Below are 24130 nucleotides of genomic sequence, written 5' to 3'. Positions count from 1 at the left end.
AGCCCAAAACATAGGACTGTCCCTGCAAAAATGGGACAGTTGGCACCTGTGGCTTCACTGATATGCTGGTAGAGACAGTGACATGAAACTGCTAGCTATGTATGTTGCAGGTAAATGTTCCGCTTACAAAAAAACAAATGAAAAAAGCTCTTTAATAATGGGAATAGCTGTGTACAGTGAAGTTAAATATGCATAACTAGGATAAAAACGATGGTAGGTACTAGCACTTTAAAAAGTATATAATTTTGATGAATGGAGTATTCCGGAAGGGTTTGTCAAAAAATAGCCGTTAAACACCACAGTGTACAACTTTTCCAAAATAACAACAACAAGTAGGTAGATAAAATAAATAGTGTGCGTCTATAAAGCAATAATTATTACCTTAATTAACAATTCAGGTGCTTTAGGTGTTATGACACTCCGGGTGCCTAGAAATAGTAATAATACAACATAGTGCAAATAACTCAAGGCAGAGTATAGGTGAAGCAATGTATATGTATGAAACACTTACAAACAAGGAGCTAATAAACCTAGCTCTGGAGTGGATAGCCCCCGGGTCCGTTTAGGCGACCCACCCCTATAGGTAGTAGTGGTCCGTTCCTATAGGAAGCACATAAAGCGGAGAAATAGTGTTGCACAGTTTAAGAAACCGAAGTAAAAAAGTTAGGTGCCAAGTTTATACTCACAAAAATGGAGCCCCTGTGGCTCTATAGTAGCGTTTTGTGTAGTTGGGGACTACACTCCCTCTTTGTAAATGGCTCTTGGTACCGGAAACCGTGGTGAAAATATAACACATTGATTAGATCGCTATAAAATAAGGAACAATGTCCATATAATTTTAAGATCCCAAAACGCGTTGCACTACACAATGTAGTTTCCTCAGCCAGGTATGCAGTGACTGCAACTACACAAAACGCTATTATAGAGCCACAGGGGCTCCAGTTCTGTGAGTATAAACTTGGCACCTAACTTTTTTACTACGGTTTCTTAAACTGTGCTACACTATTTCTCCGCTTTTTTTGCTTCCTATGGGAACTGACCACTACTACCTATAGGGGTGGGTCGCCTAAACGGACCCGGAGGCTATCCACACCGGAGCCAGGTTTATTAGCACCTTGTTTGTGTTTCGTACATATACATTCCTTCACCTACAATTTGCCTTGAGTTATCTGCACTATGTTGTATTATTACTATTTCTAGGCACCCAGAGTGTCATCACACCTAAAGTACCTGCATTGTTAATTAAGGTAATAATTATTGTTTTATAAGCGCTACACTATTTTATCTAAATATGCTTAACTGTTTAATATTAAATATTCTCTTCCTAGCTAGATCATGAAGACGAAGGTAATCTGCCAATTCCAAACCTTTGGATGAGAACCACAATAAATGTCCTTGAGATTAGCAGTGAGTCTCAGATATTTCCAGTTAAATAGAGAGAGACACGTTCTTGTTCATTTAATCACAGGAATTGGAAGACTCGACTTCATGTAATTGCCCAAGTTCTTCTGCTGCCAAATTTTTCGTATTCCTCAAATTTTTGTTGTCTGCTGTTTTGATAAGGGTCTGCTTAGAGTCTGCAAAACATTTTCTTTAAAGCGACAGTAACATAAAAATAGTAATGAGTCTTCTTAGTATTTATTTCTTTTTAACCATTTGTGGGATAATAAAAAAAACGACAAAAAACTGAAAACTGCAGACAGTTGATTTGCACATTTTAACCTTAGGTAAAACTCCAAATGTTCTGCAAGTCTCTTAAATATTCTACCAAGCTCAGCAATGTGGCCTTAAATTAGCAATTTATTTATCAATTCTCCACAATTGCCCGTTTACTAGCCATATAGATAATACCTGACCCAGGGCACAAAATTGAAATCCAAATTGGGTTAATTGGATAAGGTGGTCTAACAAATGGTGTGCTTTTAAAACTAGTTTTATTAATTGGTTTTCAACTACATTCTTAAGCAATAATTCAGTAATATAATAATTCTCTCTTGCATAATGACCGACCTCTGCTGCTATTTGTAAGCAGAGACCGTTGTACATTACCCATAGGTATCTGATGGTGCCTGCTTATGTTTGTGTTAATGCAGTTTTTGTATCTTTTCTAGGAATTATCCTTTTGACATTGTGACTCTCTTGAACCTCGTACTTTTTAAGGCATCTGATACCAACCGAGAGATCTATGAAATCTCTGTGCAGTTAATGCAGGTGTGTGGGCTAGTTTTTATATGGCGGCAATGGAGACTCTCCTTTCCGTTTACCTTAATCACTGTGTTCTATCTACTGTAACCTCTTTTATTCGAGTAATACATATTCAGCATTCTAATTAAAATGCACTCATCCGTACTTATAATAATCAGTTATTTTTTTTAATAAATAGAATCTGAGGTTATTTTTTACAAATCTGCTTACAAGTGTGAAATTAAAATACTTGCTGTGCACACGATGATGTGACCTGGCCAGATGAATATCATCATTCTGGGTTTTTTCTACCCAGACCACTGCATTGTGTGCGTCTTCGACTGTGAGTCAAGCTGTTCTTTAACTGGCTCTGCACTGTCCTTTTAGGAAAATGCTTTATGTAGCGTAGCTGGAATCACTGCTATTGGTGTTCAAAATAATTGTGTCCCTCTGCAGGAATGGAAATTGCAGTTCTCTAGCTCATTGGTTGGCAACCTTCGCCACTTTAGATGCGGCAAACTAAATCTCCCATTTAAGCTGAAATATTTCCCATTTCATAGAGTGGGACACTAACTAGGCCTCTATTGAACCCTAATAAAGACCGACACAATTTTAGATTCGTAATGGATATTTTCTAATTCATAGGTCCTTGAAGGGAAGCTCTTCGTATATTCAAAAAAAGTTGCAGAGCAGAAGCCTGGAAGCATTTTGTTTGGAACACATGGAATCCTGCCCCCTCTGTACAGTGTGTCCCTGATCATGCTGTCCAATGAGCTGGCTCGCATGTACCCGGAGCTAACACTGCCACTGTTTTCAGGTATGTCATGTTAGTATAGATATGACTACAGCTTATGTATTCATTGTTTGTTTGATTTTAAGAAACACTATCGTCACCAAAACAACTTTAGATTAATGAAGCAGCTTTGTGTATAGATCATGCCTCTGCAGTCTAACTGTTCAATTCTATGCCATTTAGGAGTTAAATCACTTTTTATGCACCTTAATCACTCCTCCCTGCATGTGACTTACACAGCCTTCCTAAACACTTCCTGTAAAGCGAGATCTAATGTTTACACTTTATTGCAAATTCTGTTTAATTTAGAATTACTTATCTCCTGCACTGTAACTAGCTTGCAAGACCCTGCATGGGGTCTCCTGTGTGTGATAAAAGTTTAATTTACAGAGCAGGAGATTAAAAACTTTTAAAATAAGTTACATCTGTTTGAAAATGAAACCATTTGTGGCTAGGGCTACATAAACCAAAACAAAAGTGATTTAATTCCTAAATGGCAGAAAATTGACCTGTGAGACTTCAGGGGCATGATCTATACACAAAAACTGCTTAATTAGGCTAAAGTTGTTTTGGGGACTATAGTGTCCCTTTTTATTATTATTATTATTATTTATATAGCGCCAGCAAATTCCTTAGCGCTGTACAATGGGTGGACTAACAAGTAATTGTAACCAGACAAATTGACCCACAGGAACAGAGGGGTTGAGGGCCCTGCTCAATGAGCTTATATGCTAGAGGGAGCGGGGTATAGTGACACTGAAAAAAATATTTTAAACTGTTTTCATTGGGCAAAGTGGACACACCGATATATATATCGGTGTGTTCTCCTGTACATTGGAATCTGGTTACTACAGATTACAGATTCTCTTTAGCTGCTGACATCAGATGATCTTGTTTTTTTCTTTTCTTTTCATTAGGGACTGTCATTGTTTAGAAACCATAATGCTATGTCAAATAGACTTTCATTCGGTTCCTTCTGTATCAAGATTTGTCCATATTTTTAGTCGATCAGTGGCTCATCGAAATCCAAAATTCTAAAATGCCTTTATTGAAGAATAATGAAGCAAACGAAAAGGATAATGCATGAAACCATTTCATTTGATTCAGAGTTCTGTCCATGGCACGGAAAAAACCCCAAAGATGATTCCTGGGAAAAAAGATGATTGATGGTTAGGGGACAGCCATTAAATGTTGATTTTATTTATAGATGTGAAGTGATCAATAGAACAAAAAAAAGGAGCAGTGAAAAAATATAGTGTATAGATTTTATATTTAATAAATATACAATATAGGGGGCGGAGCCGAACTGGCTAAGAGACTAGTCGCACACTGCATGAGCTCCCGCAGCGAGGGCCTAAAAACACCTGTAACGGATCGCCTGGCACCCCGACTTGGTACCTCCGTTAATGGATGCTCCTAGCGCTTCCTGAGGACTCCAAGCACTCTGGCAGACACCACAATCACCGAATCCGAGAAACCTTTAAGTTCTCCCAAGCATATGAATGCTGTAGACCGTTGAATAGGAACCATACGAATAGGCTTACACTCCTAGCAGTCAACTGGAACAGCATGCAATAAATCCTTCCCCCAATTTATTACAATAATACACATACAGTCCACACCCAGGGGGAGGCATAAAATATCCAATCACATACATGGTTCAGCCCACACATCCCCTCCCCTCAGATAACATTAAACCCAATTATCCGGTACACCTTTTCAGCCAAGTTCTGGATGTACCCCAAAACCCGGGGGTACACCTTTAAATCCAGCATCGCTGGATAGCCCTTATTCAGGGGGACAACATATCCAAAATTCAAGTCGTTCGGGAGATATGGGGTTCCAAAGATTTGACCGACCGCATGGGTAAAGTATCCGAAAACAGTTCCATGCATTTTGGCCCTGCGGTCGGTCACAGACAAGGGAATGAAAACAGACGAATTGCCTGTGTTATAGAGCCTGGAGAGGGTTTGAATGAATTCCCTTGTTTGTGGGGTTCTTTCTACCGAACGGCGGGTCATTCGGTAGTTTCTATACGAATTTCTGGAAGTATGGAGGTCTCAGCGGTGTTTGCCTAGTCAAGTGTCCGATTTTAGTTCCAGACACTCGACGGCAAAACACCGCTGTTCGGTAGTTTAAGATGGCCGCCGCCACGTGTTCGTTTCCCGAATGGCGGCCACCCAGAGGACAAAGCATACATTACACTGATTGCCAATTACCCGTTTGCAACATTGTTGCAAACGGTAATTGGAGGCACGCTTATTCCTGGGTGGTCTGGTTGTTCGGCAGTTTCACTCAATATACTGAATGGAGTGATTCTACCGAACAATCAGATGAATGCTGCATACAAATCACCCAGGATAAACTTAACACATATATAAATACATATATCATATTACAGGCAGTACACTAGAATATGTATCACAGTCTTAAAGGGACAGTAGTCCCAAAAGTCCCAATATGTCCATAGATGCTGTTAAAAGGGCCAGTAGCAGCAATATACCGTACAATATGCCCCAAATAACCCAGGGGCCATAGTCAGCAGGTACGCCACAACACCGACTACCGCAAATTTGAAGGCTGATGGCTACCCACAACAAGGCTCATTGAACGGAGAAAGCAGCAGTGGATATGCCGATACCACCCATGGCACCTAACTCGACAGGGAACCGCGGCAGCAACTTCCAGCCAGATGCCGACCGCAGCAAGCGAAAGAAACGCACTCACCTCCCCCCCCCCATGGACCGATGAGGGACATCTCGGTCCCCGCCAGACGGAGTGCTCCTGACTCTGCGCCAAGCATCAGGCACGACGACCTCCCAACGCAAAGCGGAGAAGGGGGCCGCCAAGATGGCGGATCATCTCGACACGAGAGTGTCGGACAAGCAACGCACGCACCATACTATGACAGAAGCCGATGACCGCACCAAAGACTCTATTGCAATCATCTTCGACTGCTTCTGGGCCAAACTAGAGGCTCTCATGCCGTCTGAAGCACCCTGTCAAAGAATCCCCGCAGGGGTCAGGGCCGGAAGCGGACGGAGGTCTGGGGATACTCGCCAGTGCAACTCCAAGTCCCAAGCTCCGAATTGTCGAGTCCAGAGCCCTCCCGGGCCGAGAGAGAATGGGGGCATACCCCAGAGGTGCCGGCCACACTGGTGGAGAGCAGCACACCGACATCGCAGGCGACCGACTAAAGCTCCCCACACCATCCCGAAAGGGGCGACCCTGGGCTGTTCAAGTTCCCAGGCTCGTGGCCTACGAGCACCAACCCTCTCACGGCTCCGGGGCAAGGCAGGATTCCCACCCCCAGGGCGACGAAGCTCTACCCAGCTGAAACAGACCTTAGGCGTGAGACCCTAATCCAGCAAGTGCTCGATACTCAAAGGACGCCGAACACGCAACAGTGGTACAGCAACCCCGTTCAAAGTGCCGAAGGTACCCCGGGAAACCCCCGCACACTATGAGGTTACTGCTGCACTTGCTGGCCCACCACTATACCTCCCATGGCGAGGCTCGGCAATGTTGGCGACTGGCATAGGTTGACCTGGGTTTCCAAACCCGTAGCCACCACACTGGACTATCCTATGCTATATAAGTGCTAGAAACTGTGCCCGGGACATAACTTTGAACTAATATATATAGTTATACCTGCAATCGTAACCCCAGACAAACATAGCATGTACACTTCAGATGTGCCTAACCTAATAATCACTACGTCTTCCACACTTCTAGACTACAGCATGCAACTCACTAATACATACACGCTAGTAATGAGTACTGTTATCCTGTTAACTTTATTTTTATTTTTATTCTTGCTTAACCTTATATGTACATTCTCATGCACGCGCCATGCTCTCCTCCTATGTCTCTTCTTTAACTATCGCTCCATGACATGTGCATTATGCTGCCATATTCCAAACTAACGTGAAACTAAACTACTGTTCCAGAAATCATATAAACACAAAAAATGTGTCCGTATATCATATGCCATAACATGTAACACCAATGTTCACCTATTCTACCGGACGTCGCTGTTGTGGCACAAGCCGGCTGTTTGTTCATCCTGTGCACAACCAAAATAAAGAATTAGAGAAAAAAAATATATATATACAATATATAAATATAGATTTATTTTAATACTGCTCCTTTTTTCCCTCTATCGATTACTTCTTTTCACTTGATTTGTCATGAAAATGCGCCTATCCGTGTACAGTAAAATATATAAATAACATTTAGATTTTGCAGTACACGACAAGTTTTGCGCCGCTTGTCTGAATCTTTTTTTCCAAACGATTGCATGGCTGAAATTCATCTGAACCGAAACGCCACATGGACTATTTCCGAATCTCCCCAAATAAATATACATTTTACTCCAACCCCTATGTTTTCCTCATTTTTAAAAAACAAAACAAAAAACCTCCCAATGCCTTATTGGGCATAGAAGTTTAGGTCCCAACCCACAGAAACACAAAAATAAATTAATTAATTAAGCTAAATCTTACCTGAAAGTTTAGCGTCGGTCTGAGCTCCAGGTGCTGCTCTGCATTCCCCCTCTGATGACACTGAGGGGGAGCCAAAAGCTAATCACGTCTGTTGCTAGCTTGCAGTGCACATTGACAACGGGCTTTTTATTTTCCACAGAATTGACATTTGGTAGTCCAGAACAGATTTCAGGGCTGCGAAAGTCAAGTACAAATATCTCAAGCATAAACGCCGCATCCAGACTTCTGCCACCATGACCAGTTCTAAAAGCAGAAAAGGTCAGGGTGGTTGGAGTAACACTTTAAGACTAACCATGTCCAGTAGGTCTAAAATGCCTGTTACGTGCACCCAGCAATCCCTAAAGTTAAATTAGTCTGAGATTTCATAATGGGCAAACTATAGATGTGTCAGCCTGTTTTTACTAGAGGTGATTGGTCTTTCGATTCATGGATATCATCCCAATCTGTTTCTGTTTGTAAATAGAAGTGAGTCAAAGATTTCCAACAACTCACCCTAACGGCCGGCAGATCATGCTTACCTATCTGCTTCCATGGCTCCATAACATCGAGCTTGTGGATAGCCGGCTTCTGCTCCCAGATTCCAGCCCAAGCACCCCAGAAGATGATACCAGTGACCGCGATGAAGCAGCAAATATGTGTGGGCTGAAAGGAAATGGCTGGGGGTCGCCAGAGGCTACTTCTTTAGTCCTCAATAATCTCATGTATATGACTGCAAAGGTAAGACCCGAACGAATGTTTTAGTCTCGTTTCAATGTTTTTTTCCCACAAGTATACAGTGTATTTGTTCTTGGAATGTTCAGATTAGATTAGAACTTCCTATTAAGGGCAGAACTGCATGTGTGTATGTGGGAAATGCTTCAGTTATTGTTCCTTAGCTGTAAAGATCTTACACATTTTTTAACATCGGCTTCCTTTTCATCACACACATGAAATGCCGACAGTGGGAAATAATGTTTGGAATTTGGGGTCTATGTAAAGGCAGTGTATTGTTGTTTTTTCACTTTTCGGTATTTGAGATGGATCTCCGATGTTGGCTTTTATTTTTCGGCCTGGAGGAAAGATGTAGCCGTATCTTAGCTGTTTAATACTGAATTTTACAGTTTGCTGTTTAGTGGATAAACCCTCTTCTGTGTCATTAACCGTGAACCATTTCAGTCTCACACACACCCTATTTCAGTGACTTTATCATAGAGGTGTTTTGATTTAATATAGTGTTGTTTCTGTTCTCTGTTTACGCCTATGCATTTTTGTGTACTGTGTCCGTATCCGGGTTCTAGTGAATAGAAAATATGGTGTGTGCGCTTAAGAATATAAAACTAGATAAATAGTATAAAAATTATCAAAAATAATTTATTAATTAAGTATAAAATAAATAAGCAAAGGACTAATTCCGATCACCACTGTTATACCTTAACCGGACAATTAAATACAAAAATATCATAAACCAAAATAACAAAAAAATTAAATAACACCAAATGTGTCCACAAACTAACTGCACTGAATGGCCGAAAAGATGGAATAACCTCAATATAAAGAATATATATATAGAGGTCCGATCACTAAGTGAAGGTAGGGTGGATACAAAAAAGCAAAAAAGTTTTATACCAATAAACACAATAGTAATAATAAGTGGGAAAAAATATATATCTGTCCTCGGTGTGGGCCCCCACTTGAGGTAGATATAACCAGAAGATGAATAAATGAAATATATAAAAATAAAAGACAAAAGACAAGAAACAATAATACTAAGTAAAATAAAGTAAAAGGAAAAACCAGTAATTGTCCGGAAGTCCTCCCTGGGTAGGCAGAATAAAGGTGATGTCGGGCGGATCAAAGAGCAACCAGATAAACCCTCGTTATGGGAACTCCAACTCTCTCACACTGCGGTCGGGATCTTCAAAAAAGACCACAGTGGAGGTGAAGCCGTGAAGATGAACAAAGTAGGTGCAGAGTGATACAGCAACCGCCCAGACAGCAACCAGCAGATAGAAACCGCGGTCGGTATTTTCAAAAAAGACCGCGGTATTCAGCCAAAGATGGAGACAAAACGTCAAACCCAGGGGAAATGGAAAGAAAGGAACAGCCAGCAGCCCACAGATCAACGCGTTTCGTCCCAAACTGTGGGACTTTATCAAGATCAGTACTTGTGCATAGATCACCACCCAGGGTTTAAATACCTGCTCAAGATAAAACCAGCAGGTGAACCCCGGAGTGGATAATTCTTCTGTATTCTTTGACACATTTGTGCAACTCCGTAATTAAAGATTGTCGTAAATGTAAGATACAAAGATTTGTAAGAATATTGATTTGTTTCTTCTTTCTAATATTTTTTTTCCAGCATACAGCAAATGCTTTCAAAGAGACAATGTTTGCATAGCTAATTTCACTTGTTGTTTCTCTGTTTGTAGTATGGAGATGAAGTTCCAGGACAGGAGGTAGAAAATGCGTGGAATGCATTGGCCAACAATGAAAAATGGAGCAACAACCTTAGAATAACATTGCAGTTTCTAATTAGTCTGTGTGGAGTCAGCAGCGACACAACCTTATTGCCTTATGTAAGATTCCAAACATTCCCTCTGATTATTACTATGTGCGTCTTGTGTTCTGTCGCTGTCATTGTCCATGAATGTTTGAGCCCCCTTAACATCCAGGCTAAAATGATCTGTTTGTTTACTTTGAAGAATAACCACTTTCTAACATCCTGTTATGATAAACAGATCATCATGGGGATCACAGGTCTCAAACATCTACTGTGCCAAGACTAGGCATTGTTGGTAATACAATCAAAAGCCATTGGAATAGTTCAGTTGCTATAGGTTTTTAGCTCTATCAATGCCATTACTATATTGCCACATTCCAAGAAAAAATGGATTATTGGGTTATTTATAGGGAGACTTTTAACAGCTTAACTATGTCATCTGATTGAATTGGTTGAATCCCCTGGCACTGTTCCTCCATTCAGTGTTATACCATATTCAAGCAGTTAAATGTCAAATAAGGGTCCCTGACCAGCCAAAGCCCACACCTAATGGTGGTGTGGATAAAGCAGAGACGCACTTCCTTCTAGCCATACCAATTCATACAAGCAATAGGTTCTGTGATATCTTGAAAACAGTCAGCTGACACTCTCAGCCCATCATAGTCACCCCTTCCTCATTAGCCCAAGCAGCACAGAGGGGATGGACAGTTAGGGACTGTCGTTTAGCATTAAAAAAAACGTTTTCACACTGAATAGAAAGACCGCAGACACTATAACCACTTCATTTAAATGAACCAATTACGGTGCCTGCAGTGTCCCTTTAAATGTAAAAACGGGAGAAAATGGGGATAAAATGGGTAAAGGAAATACCAAAACAAAGCTAAAATGTATGAAATCGTATTTTGAAACCATATATCATGTTTTAGAGAAAACGTAAGAGGTGCCTTTCATGTGACTCCTTTATTTCTCTTTCCTTTAGATTAAAAAAGTCGCCATATACTTGTGCAGAAATAACACGATTCAGACGATGGAGGAGCTTCTCTTTGAGCTGCAGCAGACTGATCCAGTGAATCCAATAGTTCAACATTGTGATAACCCTCCCTTCTATCGCTTTGCCGCAAGCAACAAGGCCTCCGCAGCTCTCTCCAGTAATAACTGAGAATGTTTTGATCTGTCGTGTTTGGTTTCTCAGTCTCTAGGCTTTTTTTTAGCTCCGTTTCATGTGCTTTTAACTTTCAACTATAAAGTGCGCTGTAGCAAATGTAACGCTCAAAGGATGCGGAAGGAAACTGATGCCTACAAGGAGTTATTTTAAAAGTCTTCTTAGATTTGACTAATTGTATTTGCTTCCAGAATCCTTCTCCTTTCGTTTTTATTTATTTTTAATTTATTTTTAATTTTTTTTGCTCCTGTAGACATGATATTTTTTCTAAAGCTGTATTTGAGAGATCTTTAGTGTGTCGTTTAGTTTAGAGAGCTATTTATTTCTGTGAGCTTCAACTTTATTTGGCCCTATTGGGCCCTAAATAAATACGTCTCTACATTTAACCGTTATTACTAGGATAAGGATTGTCTGCCCTATTTGGACACCATATTGCAGGTGAAATTAGAGAGGATCTCCAGACTGTTTTGAATCTGTCTAAAACAATCTGATTTAGAATGCTCAGCAGGAATTACAGCTGTCTGTAGATAACGCAATGTAAGATATCTCTTTTCAAAGAATAATAAAAAGTGGTTTAGTTTTTTCTTCTTTTCTTAGAATGGCTTCTCTTTATTCTGCAATATAATGTGTTACATTAATATAATAGATGGCCTGGGTAATTGGGTAAATCCGTACCAGAGGAAGTATAAAGCAGTATGAATCGATTTAAAGATTTGAATTTGATCTATACAAATGGATAAGAGCATTCTTATGACTCAGGATGTTTTTGGTTCATTTTTCTATTTTTGCAGGAACCACATCAAGTAGTAATACAGTTGTACCAGGACAAGATGGCTTCCCTGACTTTGACGATAGCCGAGCCATTAAAGACACAGATGACAGGTGTGTGTGTATTATGTTTTATTAAACTCAACATACAGAAGTTTATACAGTCAAATTTGTTTGATTTATGTCAGATATTTAGTTGCGTCATCAAAACGTGTCTAACTTATTTACTTATCACTAAACTGGAACTGAAATAGCGTTCATATAGAAAACCTATATTTCAGTAGAACATTCAGCCTTAAAAAAAAAAAAAAAAAAAAAATCAACCAGCAGTATACTATCAAATCCAAATTCCTTTATTTCTTCCAAAATCCAGACTGAGGCGCAGCAGAAGTCACCAAAAAATGTTTGCGCTTTACGTTTTTTGTGCCCGTTTGTTTTAGACCCTTACTCTCCTCCTGAAATATCTACCTTGTATATGAATTGTAGGTAATTACATTGTGGGCACAGAATCCACAATAGCCTCCTAGTCATGCGAAATCCATGTAAGGGTCAAGTTTAATAAATGTTTGTTTGAGTATTTACTTTATCTATATTGTGCTGTATGCGTTGAGGAATAACCTGAAACTGATCACATCAGATTTTAGAGCAAAATAAGCCGCGCTGGAAAATATTTACCAATTTTCTAAAATCTTAAACTCCCTGGTCAATTCCAGTATATTTCTGATTTATTGTATAATATTATCTATCTTTTATAGTATAAACTACTACCATATATTTGCATGAAAATGATGAATGTTTTTTTAACCTTTGGTTCGTGTACGGACACTGAGGACTGCAATTAAAACATATTAGAATTTGGGGGGGGATATTTTTGGGGGGACCGTGATATTTGAGGGTAAAGTTTAGTATCATGGTTTATTTTTCAATAAAAGATTAATTAACAGAGTATATTCTCATGGAAAGAATCTGATGCTGATCACGTTTGCTTTGAAAAAAAATCCAGAATCACTGTTCCGTAATTTTTGTCTCACAAGGAATAAACGCGTTTAAAATAATTTTCTGTATTCATGATAAACATGCTGGTGGCGTGACATCACATATAAACAAAATGTTGTAGAGGATAGTTCTTTAAATTATGAGATAAAATATCACATGGAGGTACAGGGAAGGAATGGTTCGGTATCTAGTATTGTGTTTTAGGTTTTTGTTTTGTTTTGTTTTGTTTTTTTACAGAGTCAGCAAAACCAAAACATAAAAAAAATAAAGTTTCACAAACTTTTGTTTCAATTCTCAGGTTTAGCAATGTGATCCGGGCTCATACCAGACTGGAATCGAGGTATAGCAATAGTTCAGGAGGATCATACGATGATGAAAAAAGTAAGTGTGTGCATTGAACCCTCTCTAATTCTCAGATGATGATATCAATCAGTGATGTCTAGTTACGGTACGCCAGGTCTTTGTGAATTCAATTTCCCATGAAGCTCAGCTAGCCTGTAGGGAACTGCCTATCGCATGGTTTGTTGGCACTGGAATACATGGAATGGGTACATCTTGTAGTCATGATTGATGTACGCCTTAATTAATGATTAATTGGAGATCTATAAAAAAGCTTTTTTGGGGGGCGGGGGGGATATTTTTCTTTCCTAAGCTCACCTCGTGAGAACTCTAAATTCAGCCAGTTTTGTTTTTTTAATTGTAGTATGTGAGTTTGTCATGTTTACAATTGCTTGGAACCTTACAGATCCTTAGAGAGATCCCACAGATTGTCATTTAACGATGACATGGCTGTGTACAGCTGCACATGCCAAATAAGCAGAACATTCCATATTGGCATAGGGTCTTTAGGGATTAGATTGTAATGATGACAGGAAACATGACTGAATCAAATTAGCCTTGATAAAACATATTCTGGAGTATAATTATTTGTTTAAATGTTATTTCTATCATTTCCTGCAGATGATCCTGTTTCTCCTTATATCAGCTGGATGTTAAATATTGTAGAAAGTAATCAGCCGCAGCCCTTGCCGATGCCTTGCAATGGGGGATGCTGGGCACCTCTTGTTGATTATCTCCCAGAAACCATAACGCCACGAGGACCACTTCATAGGTATGCGTACAGGGCACAGATTGGATATTGTCAAATTAAAGGATCAATTCTCTAACAATTATACATTGCTTACGATATGCTTACAACGTAATCTAGGTTAAAAAAGACACAATTCCATCAGGTCCAATTTTTAAAACACATCTTTTTATGTTGATCCAAAAGAAGGCAAAAAAACTACTATTTGAAGCGTTCTCCAATTATGCCACAAAAGGGCGGAACTTTGTAAATGTCTTTCAGAAGTGGGTAGACCTACAAGGCAGGGTAATCTTTGACACAAATTATAAAAGCAGGAATTAGAGATTAATCTAGCCTTAGTGAAGGTATAGTCTAAATTTTATTAAAGACGGAAGGTGAAAATTTGCTTTACCTTTCTTTACTGAAATCTCCTAGCAGCAAACAAAGAGTTTGGAATGGAAAAATAAAAAAAACAACCAATCAGAAACAAGAGGTATATATTAAAACCATAACAGGCCCCTCCTACATCCTCTTTCAGTGATATTGTCTAACAGGTATAGAACGGCCAAAGAAACCAGTGAAGTCAACTGGAGAACCAACAAGTCCTAAACAAACATCTCTTGCCAAAGAATGAAGCTGAGTGGTCCATCAAACAGAGAGAAATGTGGAAGTATGGGAGCAACTACCATAAAAAAAAGCACAGTGAAGCATCCGTCATAACTAGCACGGAGCATAACAGAACAAAAAGAGAAACAAATATGAAATCAAAGCTGCAAAATACAAAAACAAACGATCAGGGGAAAATATTTGTCTCCTGTCTTTTATAATTATTTAGATTATACCTTCACTAAGGCTGTGCTAATACAAGACAGGAGGCTTCATATTTGCTCTTATAACATGGTGGTACCAGAGCAAAAGATGCATGACGACATGGATGATGATAAAAGGTTCGAAATATGGATGCTGCAACCAGTCCGCCGCTGACAAAATGTTGGAAAGGTTACACCCAAAGGAAAAAAATGAGTAGGCCATAGCGCCACAAACTACGTGTGCACCAAAAGATTCCTCAACACCCACCAAGGAAAGGGGAGCCATTGGATCCAGCAAGCCACCGCTGCAGTGGAGACAGGCTTACACGTAACATTTAAAGAGGGCCTTAGTGAGAAGGTCAAATAGAGGAAAAGAAGGGATTTGAGGCCGACTTGGAATGAGAAGACTGTCAAGTTTAAATACATGAACATTCAATAATCAGCAGAAGACACCAAGCAGAGAAGAACAGCCAATTTAGCGAAAAGTTGTCGGAGAGACTATAAATCATTATCCGGCTTGGAAGAAAAAAAAAATCAACCCAGGACGAGACACCCCCAAAATAGGTATACTGTTTTATTTAAACCCCCAAAGAAGATTCTAGACCGATAATTCAGTAGGACTTACCTTGAGAATGTAGCAGAGAGAGAAATTCGATAGGCACCGAGACCACTTCATCTCATTGAAGTCTTGTGGGTGCAGTGTACCTGTTCCTTTAACCCTGCAATGTAAACCATTACAGTTTTAGAGAAACTGCAATGTTTACACAGTAGTGTTAAGAGTGCTTCAAGTGGCTGTCTACTTGATATACTAAATATTTATTTTGGATCTGCAGAACTGTTTAATGGGCGCAGTGTCCATTCCACCACCATACTATGCTGTGCACATTGTCACTCGATATGCTGTTCTGTATGGCCCACAGCTTTCTGATCTAGGTTTTCTAATATAGAACAGGGTTAGGCAACCTTCTGCATTCACGATGTTCTGGACTAAATCTTCCCTGATGCTTTGCCAGCATTATGGCTACAAGAGTCCACAACATCTGGAGTGCCGACGGTTGCCTACCCCTGACATAGTATGTACGTTTGATTGTTAGTTTTTCTTTGGCGTTAATTCCCAGAGTTGAAAACGGCAACTTTGAAAAGAAAAAAGATCTCCAACTTAGCTGCAATTTAGATGAATTCAAGGTTTTTGTAATTTTGGCAAAACTTTGTCAAGTTTCTTGTTAGCGCAGCAGCTCCTTATCTTGGCAATAAACCCCATTCAGTGACCTATAAGAAACGCACAGCTTGGTTCTCATTGTTCGTGACACTTCAGTATTTACCATAGTTGTAGTTTTAGAATGTAGAAGAAGCGCTGTGGAATGTCTTGGTAAAATGATAATAATTAAGGTATACGTCAAACTGATTGCATAGAATAATCACAGAATCTTTGCTGTCCAGATCTGTCTGCCCTTTAAGTCTGACACAGTGTGTTGTGCTGTTGCTTGGGATCTTTTCCGTTTACATTATTTGAATGTGAGCCCAGTCTCTGCGTGACTTTCCACTTTTATTACCACCTACGCTGTTTATTTTCAAGGCTTTAAGTTTACAGATTCTAGCCCATTAAACTTGTCAGCAATACATTTTCAAGCAGAACACCTGGCTCTACCCACATATAGTCGCCAGGAAGTGTCTGGATATAAATAATTGTAAGATAACCGTGCTTTTTCAACATCATCGCTATACGTGCAAACTCCTTGTGTGTGTTATCAGTGCTGACATATTTTGCATTACATTTACCAGTAATGTTGAAAACCCAGCAGGGAAACAACACAGACATTTTCCTCCCATTATGGGGTTTCTGTCATATTATTTATTGAAAAATGAGAATCCTGTAATTTACCATTTCAATACCTCAAGCCAAGAGTTCTATCTTTCCTTGTATATGAGATACATATATATTAGAGTGCTTGTGCGTATGCATTTTTGTTTGTGTATATGTCTATAACTATGTGTATGGTTTTGTTTTTTTATTTTAATGATACGTAGGTTTGTTTGTTTTTTAAATTTTACAAAAATCCACTAATACTATGTATATGTTTTGGAGATCATTTATTTATTTTAACTCTTTGACCTCACAACTATAGCGTTACAATTAACCCATTGCATCTGATGAGTGATTTATTTTTTTTTTGCATAAACTGTAAGAGTATTTTGTCAATCTTTATTTTATTGAGGCATATTAGGTTTCGGGTACAGAATATAGAAGGGAAGACAATAATAAGTTGTACAAGTCGGGAATGTCACATCGCAAAACATATTATCTTAGAGATTCGGCAGCCTCATTTTTTCTTTTATATGAAGAACAAGTATATAACGGCATAGCAAATATAACCATAAACAGTGCTTATCTAGGTGAGTTATTAAAATAAAGAGTCTGTAAGCTATATAACACCATAGATATGCTGTAGGCGATTTAAGTGGCAGGTTGAAATTACGTATAATGAAGTAGTTAAGAGGGTAGCTTTGCAAAAACCAAACAGTTAATCTTGAAACCTGAGTAACATCCAGGTTTAGTCAGCAAGTTAAGTGCATATTAGTCTGCGGGCTAGGCAGGTGGATGCTCGGAACTATGGCTAGGTGCGATCCTGGTCGCAGAATTTAAAAGAATGGACGCAAGCATAGAAAAATGGTCATACGACGGCCTAGGCTGCTGGATTTCGAGTTAGCTTAGTTTTAGTCTGGATGCAGTAGCAGTCCAAAGTATTTACCCCCAGTAATATGCCTATTTGAGTAAGTCAGGGGTGCGTCACATACTATTACAGCGGAAAGATACTAGAAAATGCCACCTGGTGGCTGCATGATTGAATTACACAACTTAAAGAACTAGTAAAAACGTAAGTATAGTATTTGGTAACGCAAAACCTGAGGACTATCATATCCCTTAAGTAGGTTGCTGGGGTAATATTGCGCCATGTTGAAAGTGTCCGTCAGCTTGTGGTCTGGCCTATTCTTTCTGAGATCTTGGAATCATTCAGCCGATGCCGGTCAGGATCAAGGTTGGTGTTGGACGGAGGGATGGTCGGTTGTTCAGCAGTGTAGGTGTCAGTGGGGTAAACGTGAAGAAGGATCGAGTGCGGTGCGAAGCTTCTCCCCAGCTCCAGGCTTTACATTGGGCCCACACCTCGTGTCCACAGACTCGGGTACCTCTCTGGGCCGGGTCTTTCCCTTTGTGGGCGCTGTGGAGGGATCTGATGGTTCTCCGCCGCCGGCGGCGGTCGACCCTCCTGCGGTGTGGTCGGTGTTTTGGAGAGATTCTCCTGTTGGGCCTCTGCCTAGAAGGGCACTCCGCCATTGAGTATATGGCGGCCATGTCCGGGATCTGCCCTCTCCGGCTCGCGGCCTCCCGCTTCCCCACTACTGCAGGTTGGTTGGGGGTTCGTTGTATTTGCCGCTGCTCCAGTTTCTCCCAAAAACTGTTCAACAGAGCATCCAGGCGTTCATGGAGGGGTTGAGTGGCTGTAGGCTCTGTGTTAAGGGTTGTGGTCGCCATTTTGCGGTTTACAGCCTGCTGGTGCAGAACCTGCTGTGGAGTGTCGTCGGTTTTTGCATCATTTGTGGGCTGATGGTACATGCTGATGGGGACCGGGATAACCCCCGCCGGTCCTGGGGGGGGGGGAGGGAGGTCCGATACTGCGGGTGCTGTGAGGTGCGGTGAGCTGGGAGAGCGGCCGCCTCTCTCCAGCTCTGCGAGATGTAGGCCTCGGCCCTCCGGTTCAGCATCACAGCGGGCATGTAGGCGTTCAAGGTGTCCCCCGGTACCCCTGCTCCTGTGTGACAAGGCAAGGTGAACTGGGGTGCAGGAATTGTCGATTACCCACTGATTTTTGCCTAATACCGGGATCAGGCTCAGGAGCTCTCAGTAAACGTGTCTGTTCAGCTCCCCGGTCAGGCTCCGCCCCCCGTAAGAGTATTTTAAATAAAATACATTACACAATAAGATTGTGTTGATTTTTATGCTTTTTTATTTATATACGTGGTGGCTTCTCATAGAGAGTAATTGTGCTTTTTCACATTACAGCTGCCTACTGAAAAAGCACATATATTATAACATTTCATTCTACCTGATTTTTCCGATTCTCTTTTGGTACAGTTACATTGTGTGATCACGCACGTTTAAACTGTGTTTTTGTGCTTGCCGATGTTGATTCTCTTTATTGGTTTCACTGGGGCCTCATGCATGTGCCAACTAGTATATATGAGAAAGATTTAAAAATGGTAAAAAAAATGTCAAATGTTTGTGATGTGTTTAACATAAATTTGACTGATCCACAACCTGTGCTTGTAGACTCGCAAAGAAGAGAACTCCTACACGTGCTCACATTTCGACCAATTGGCAGTTGCACGTTAAAACCGCTCTGCAATAATGCAATATATTAACAATGAATGTGCATATTTGTTTTATGAAATGTCAATAATTACAATACAAGATATAAAAACTGTAAGACAGTATTGAAAATCCCAGCCTTAATCGTTTTTATAGGTGTATTATAATTTTTTTTTTTTTTAATCAGTGTTTGCTTAGATAATATTGTTTGTCTGTGTAGGTGTAACATCGCTGTTATCTTCATGACCGAAATGGTGGTAGATCACAGTGTGAGAGAAGACTGGGCCCTTCACCTGCCTCTCTTGCTTCATGCGCTCTTTCTGGGTAAGTATTCCCGTTTGTCACAATTTCCGTGTGGCGCTCTACTAGCCGAGAGAGTGGATTACTGGCTGTTGGTGTTCTAATCACAGAAACAATGTAACTGGCATGTGTTTTAAGAAGTACAGGGTTCTAGTTACATATTTGCTAGCTGAATTGCAAGACAATTTAGAGGTAAGGAGCTACTGAGTCAACTTCGAAATATTTTTTAGGTGCAATCCTTGGTTAATAAAATAGCATTTGTAGTGACATTTGCTTCCTGTTCAATAACTTGATAAGGGCCCTTGTGACACATTAATCTGTGCCAGCAGAATGTTTCTTTATGTCCCCCAGTACACCTGTCCACTCGAGCGGTTGCCTTCGGAATTTAGATTTATGTGAGGCTGTTGGCTAAGCCGGTCATGAAGCTGTATTTTCAGGAAGCCTACAACACAAAATTTATGAATAAAGACTTAAGCCATAATCCCACCGAGCCGTGCTTTCATTTATCAAGCTGTGCTGCTATACTCCATAAAGATTGAATTATCCTGGCCGTTTACTATAGGAAATGTTTGCGTAAGGAAACATTTTGTCATTTACAGCTGGGGATAAAACTCTTAGATATACTTTCCATCTGAGCATAAACTATGATCCGAAATGTTTCACTGTTGGTGTAAGCAGAAAAGTTAATTTTAGAAATGTTTACATATAACATATATTTTTTTATTATTTTTTTCTCTTTCTTTGGAGATTTATTCTGAGCAGTGTGTAGCTGAAATGAATCCTCTAGCATGTAATATCTGGATGATGGCTACACTTTAATTTTATGTGCCATGTCTCATATAATTATGGCAGCTTCTATTATTCTCCGCAAACATCGCAATGGCTCAGAGTGATGAGGGACACTGATTATCACTTGCCTCATTCTTCAGTAAAAGTCATTAATAAAATTACTTGGCAAATACATCTTACATAACTGCATATGAACGAGCAACATGACTAGTCTAGTAAAAAGGTTTTACCTACACCATAAAAACAAACCTGTGAAATCTCCCTATATATGTCATCACGAAGCTCTCACTTGGGGAGGTTAATGAGAAGCTGATGACAGATGGTCCTTTGATGAAACTTGCTGTGTCTGCAGTTTGTTTACAGATTGAAGAGACAGCGGCTGGACATCTGTCAGCATTATGTATAGTCAGGTGCTACTGTGCGTCTTCTTCAGAAGGACTGTACAAAGAGCATTGCATCTATCTGTCTCCATTCTGCTTTACGAGACAGCCAAACTAATCAGCACCGTTCAACTCTCACCTGCAAAGGGGGAGAAAAAAAAGTTAAAAATCACTCATTACTTCTAGGATTCTAAGTTTTGATCAGTTAAAATCCAGGGATTGCTCATATTTACATTTTAAATTATCCTGTAATTTGGCATAAAGATATATATTTATTTATTTTTTACAACATTTTATTTCCGCCCAGGCCTGGATCATTACCGTCCAGAAGTGTTTGAACACAGTCGAAAACTTCTTCTCCACCTACTTATTGCCCTCTCGTGTAACGGCAATTTCTCAAGCATCGCTTCTGTCCTCCTTCAGGCTCGAGAAATTAATGAGGCTAAGACACTGACTGTGCAGTCATCCTGCCCATCGGAATATCCTTATACAGGTCAGCAGAAGCAATATATCACATTCACAGTCAATATGAAAGGTTTGGGGGTTCAAATACAACATGGCTTGTTATTAAAATATCAATGCTATTATTTTATTTTATTTTTTTACCTATCTCAGCGTAACATGATCCCCTCACATGAACCTATGAATGGTTCATTTCCAGGTCTTTCTAATACAAAGCAGTAAATATTTAGGTTTTCTTAAAACCATGACATTGTATTTGTCATGTACATATTACATGAACACTTTGGAGCAGTAAAGATTGTAAAAAAAAAAAGTAAAAGAAGAATCCCATAAAACAAACAAACAAAAAAAAAAAAATATTACTATTGTTAAACGGAGGCAGCTGATTTGGGAATAATTCCGTGAGGTTCCTTATTCTCAGTAGATTGTTAGCAAATTTAAAAGCTTTTGAGCTTTGGGTTGTGTCTTACAGTTGGGTGTTTTATAAAGTACTATTTTGATATTTACAATGGATCTCACAAGGCTAATGTCATATCCACGGGACGAACACAGAATTGTAAGAGGACACAGACTACATCAACCAACTACATTACTTATTGTATAAATGTGTGGTTTTTCACTGTCACACTACAGATAAAGTTGTAATAACTTTCTGAAGTTTTTATCCTCAAATCTTGTGGATGCTGTGTCTCCTTTAAGTACTCAAACAGTCTTTGCACTCTTTGTTGTGTGTTTTCTCTCTTTTTACAGCACTACGCCCGGCGTGCACAGATATTTGTTTTCCGGTCAGCTGAAATCCTGATTTAAACGTGCAAATATCTTGCGTTTTGCCACAGGGCTGACACTTTTATGTATTTGATTTTACAGCCTAGCAATCTATAGAAACTTTTTGTGTTTTGAACTATTTACTTTAACCCATTATTTGCCTAAAATATATTTTTCAAGTGCCTTGCTCATTATCTTGGACATTTTATTCCAAGTGAAGGATAAAATATAAACATTTGCTCATGTTAATACAGAATGACATAAAGGGAACACTTGCTGCTTAACCAAACAAATCCATTATTTTAAAATGTACGGTATGTCCTGTCCAAAGAAGGTTAGCCCTTTAAGGCATATGAGTTGGGCGAACCCTTTTACGCCATCATGAGATGCCAGGCAAAAGCATTGGTCTTTAAGAGGTTAATCTGCAATGTTTGTTTAAAGACAAAAGTCAAACCCTCCTTCCTGTGTGTACTGACATAAGTCATTAACCCATTCTGTTATTCACTATTTCTGGGCCAGAGCAGAAAGCCCAGCATTTTTCCCCAGGTCATTAAGACAAGTTATAATTCAGTAAAGCTGTAAATTCACGTTTCTTTTTGTGAAATTGTACTTGATTGAAAAAGAAACAGGGGCATGTGTTCTCTATCCAGCTGTGTTTAAAGATGGGGCCTGACATTGAAGAATAGTTGTGTGCATACTGATCTAGTGCATTCCATGCTAATCTCTCGTCTTGATGCCAGGTGGCTTCGACTTTCTGCGGGAGTACCAGTCATCCCCGGTGCCAGACTCTGGTTTGAGTTCAAGTTCTACCTCCTCCAGTATCAGTCTGGGAGGAAGCATGGGGAACATCCCCCAGATCAGTCAGGAGATCGAGGATGTTGACACATCAGGCGAGACAGATGAAAAAGCCAACAAGTTAATTGAGTTCCTGACTACCAGGTAGGTAGCAGGGCAGCACCCTTCAAGCTAGCTATCTGATGTCTTGCTCAATCCAACTTGGAATAAACATATCTCTGGTGGGGCGGCCCTGATGATATATGTTTACTGTGTTTGTTTGCATCATTAGTTCTGGATCCAGCACTGCTTATGTAAGTAAAACAAACCTTTAAAAAACATGTTAAAAAAAAAAACTAAATAAAAACTTAGGACTCAAGCAGCCTTGGAATGCTGGGATACTTGTTGCCATGCTTGGAAACTGCATAAGTGGTGGAAAATGTTTGATGCTTCTTTTATTGTTTAAGAAAAACTGCCATCATTCTTATTTATTGACACCAATGAATGCAGGTGGATAAACAACAAGTACAATACATACAAGTACAAAACAAATACAGTATGTTCGCTGGGCCTCCAATATACTTGGTCAGTGATAACTAATCCTGAAACATGTTGGGTGATAAGAGGGCATTTCTCTTGAACACCCGTTAATTGTGTTTTGTGTTGCCACCCTGCTTGTATTTTACTAACAGAGTATTGATATAATTTGGCTAGTATTAAATTATGTTAAATATCAAAATATGTTCTTATCAAATACAATACAATATAATATTTTGTAATTTAGAGCAGACATAAAATATATGCATTCATATTAAATTGTATAATATCAGTGGCAGTTATTTTATTTCATTTTGCTATGTGGGGGAACACAGTTTAGTGGTTTCATGGACTCCATACGATGTGCTTTTTGGGAATGAGAGTGGGATTAGTTCTTATCGGTGAAGTGTCATATAAAAATATCTATTTAGATCATGGCTGTGTAACACTGCCACCTGCTGTCCATAATGGATAGCGCAGGATTGTTATTCCCAAAGGATATGTTTTTAAAAACATGTAATAATTCAAAACAAAACGTCTACAGCTAATTTTTGTATAGATCATTAAATCAATTCTTAACAAAGCTGTATAGTCAAATATTTCGGTTCTAGATACAAGTCTTTTTCATTTCAAGTTTATGTCTCATCAACAGTGAAAACATATTGATACATTCTTAACACGTTGATTGTCACAGAGATGCTGTTACAAATAAAAAAATCTATTTACTGACAGACAATATTAAGAATAATCTCCTTAATTACGTTTTCAGTACTCCAAGATGGTACACAATTTAGTAAAATAATATTTTACTGAAACATTTGGCAATGAGGGTTGATGAATATCCAGGATAAGCTAGTACCCGTGGTCCCATGATTGGCTGGGTTATAACTAATTCTACCCTGTAAATGGAAACAAATTAGAATGTTTGTTACACGGCACATGTGTTGTATAGACAGAACAACAAATGCAGAGTCAGCGAGCGATGGCCACATTTC

The 24130-nt window shown here is 39.5% G+C and overlaps 2 protein-coding genes across 12 annotated transcripts in view; one reads left to right on the top strand and one right to left on the bottom strand.

The window, feature by feature from the left end:
• LOC134571246 (uncharacterized) overlaps positions 1-24130 on the bottom strand; it is a 516374-nt gene that overhangs the window by 314024 nt on the left and 178220 nt on the right. The gene's annotated exons all lie outside the window — the stretch shown is intronic.
• Positions 1-24130, top strand: part of FRY (FRY microtubule binding protein) — a 434727-nt gene that overhangs the window by 357428 nt on the left and 53169 nt on the right. For all 11 annotated transcript variants that reach the window (XM_063429398.1, XM_063429404.1, XM_063429371.1 and 8 more), the window contains 11 exons: positions 2112-2211; positions 2830-3001; positions 7946-8199; positions 9891-10037; positions 10941-11109; positions 11915-12005; positions 13186-13268; positions 13848-13998; positions 19349-19452; positions 20905-21090; positions 22565-22763. In XM_063429398.1, the coding sequence (XP_063285468.1) occupies positions 2112-2211; positions 2830-3001; positions 7946-8199; positions 9891-10037; positions 10941-11109; positions 11915-12005; positions 13186-13268; positions 13848-13998; positions 19349-19452; positions 20905-21090; positions 22565-22763 (1656 nt within the window). The remainder of the gene's footprint in view (positions 1-2111; positions 2212-2829; positions 3002-7945; positions 8200-9890; positions 10038-10940; positions 11110-11914; positions 12006-13185; positions 13269-13847; positions 13999-19348; positions 19453-20904; positions 21091-22564; positions 22764-24130) is intronic.

This window comes from Pelobates fuscus, chromosome 1, assembly GCF_036172605.1.
Source record: "Pelobates fuscus isolate aPelFus1 chromosome 1, aPelFus1.pri, whole genome shotgun sequence".
Lineage (NCBI taxonomy): Eukaryota > Metazoa > Chordata > Amphibia > Anura > Pelobatidae > Pelobates > Pelobates fuscus.
The sequence above is the reverse complement of the archived record's forward strand: the minus strand, read 5'-3'. Positions and strand labels throughout refer to the sequence as shown.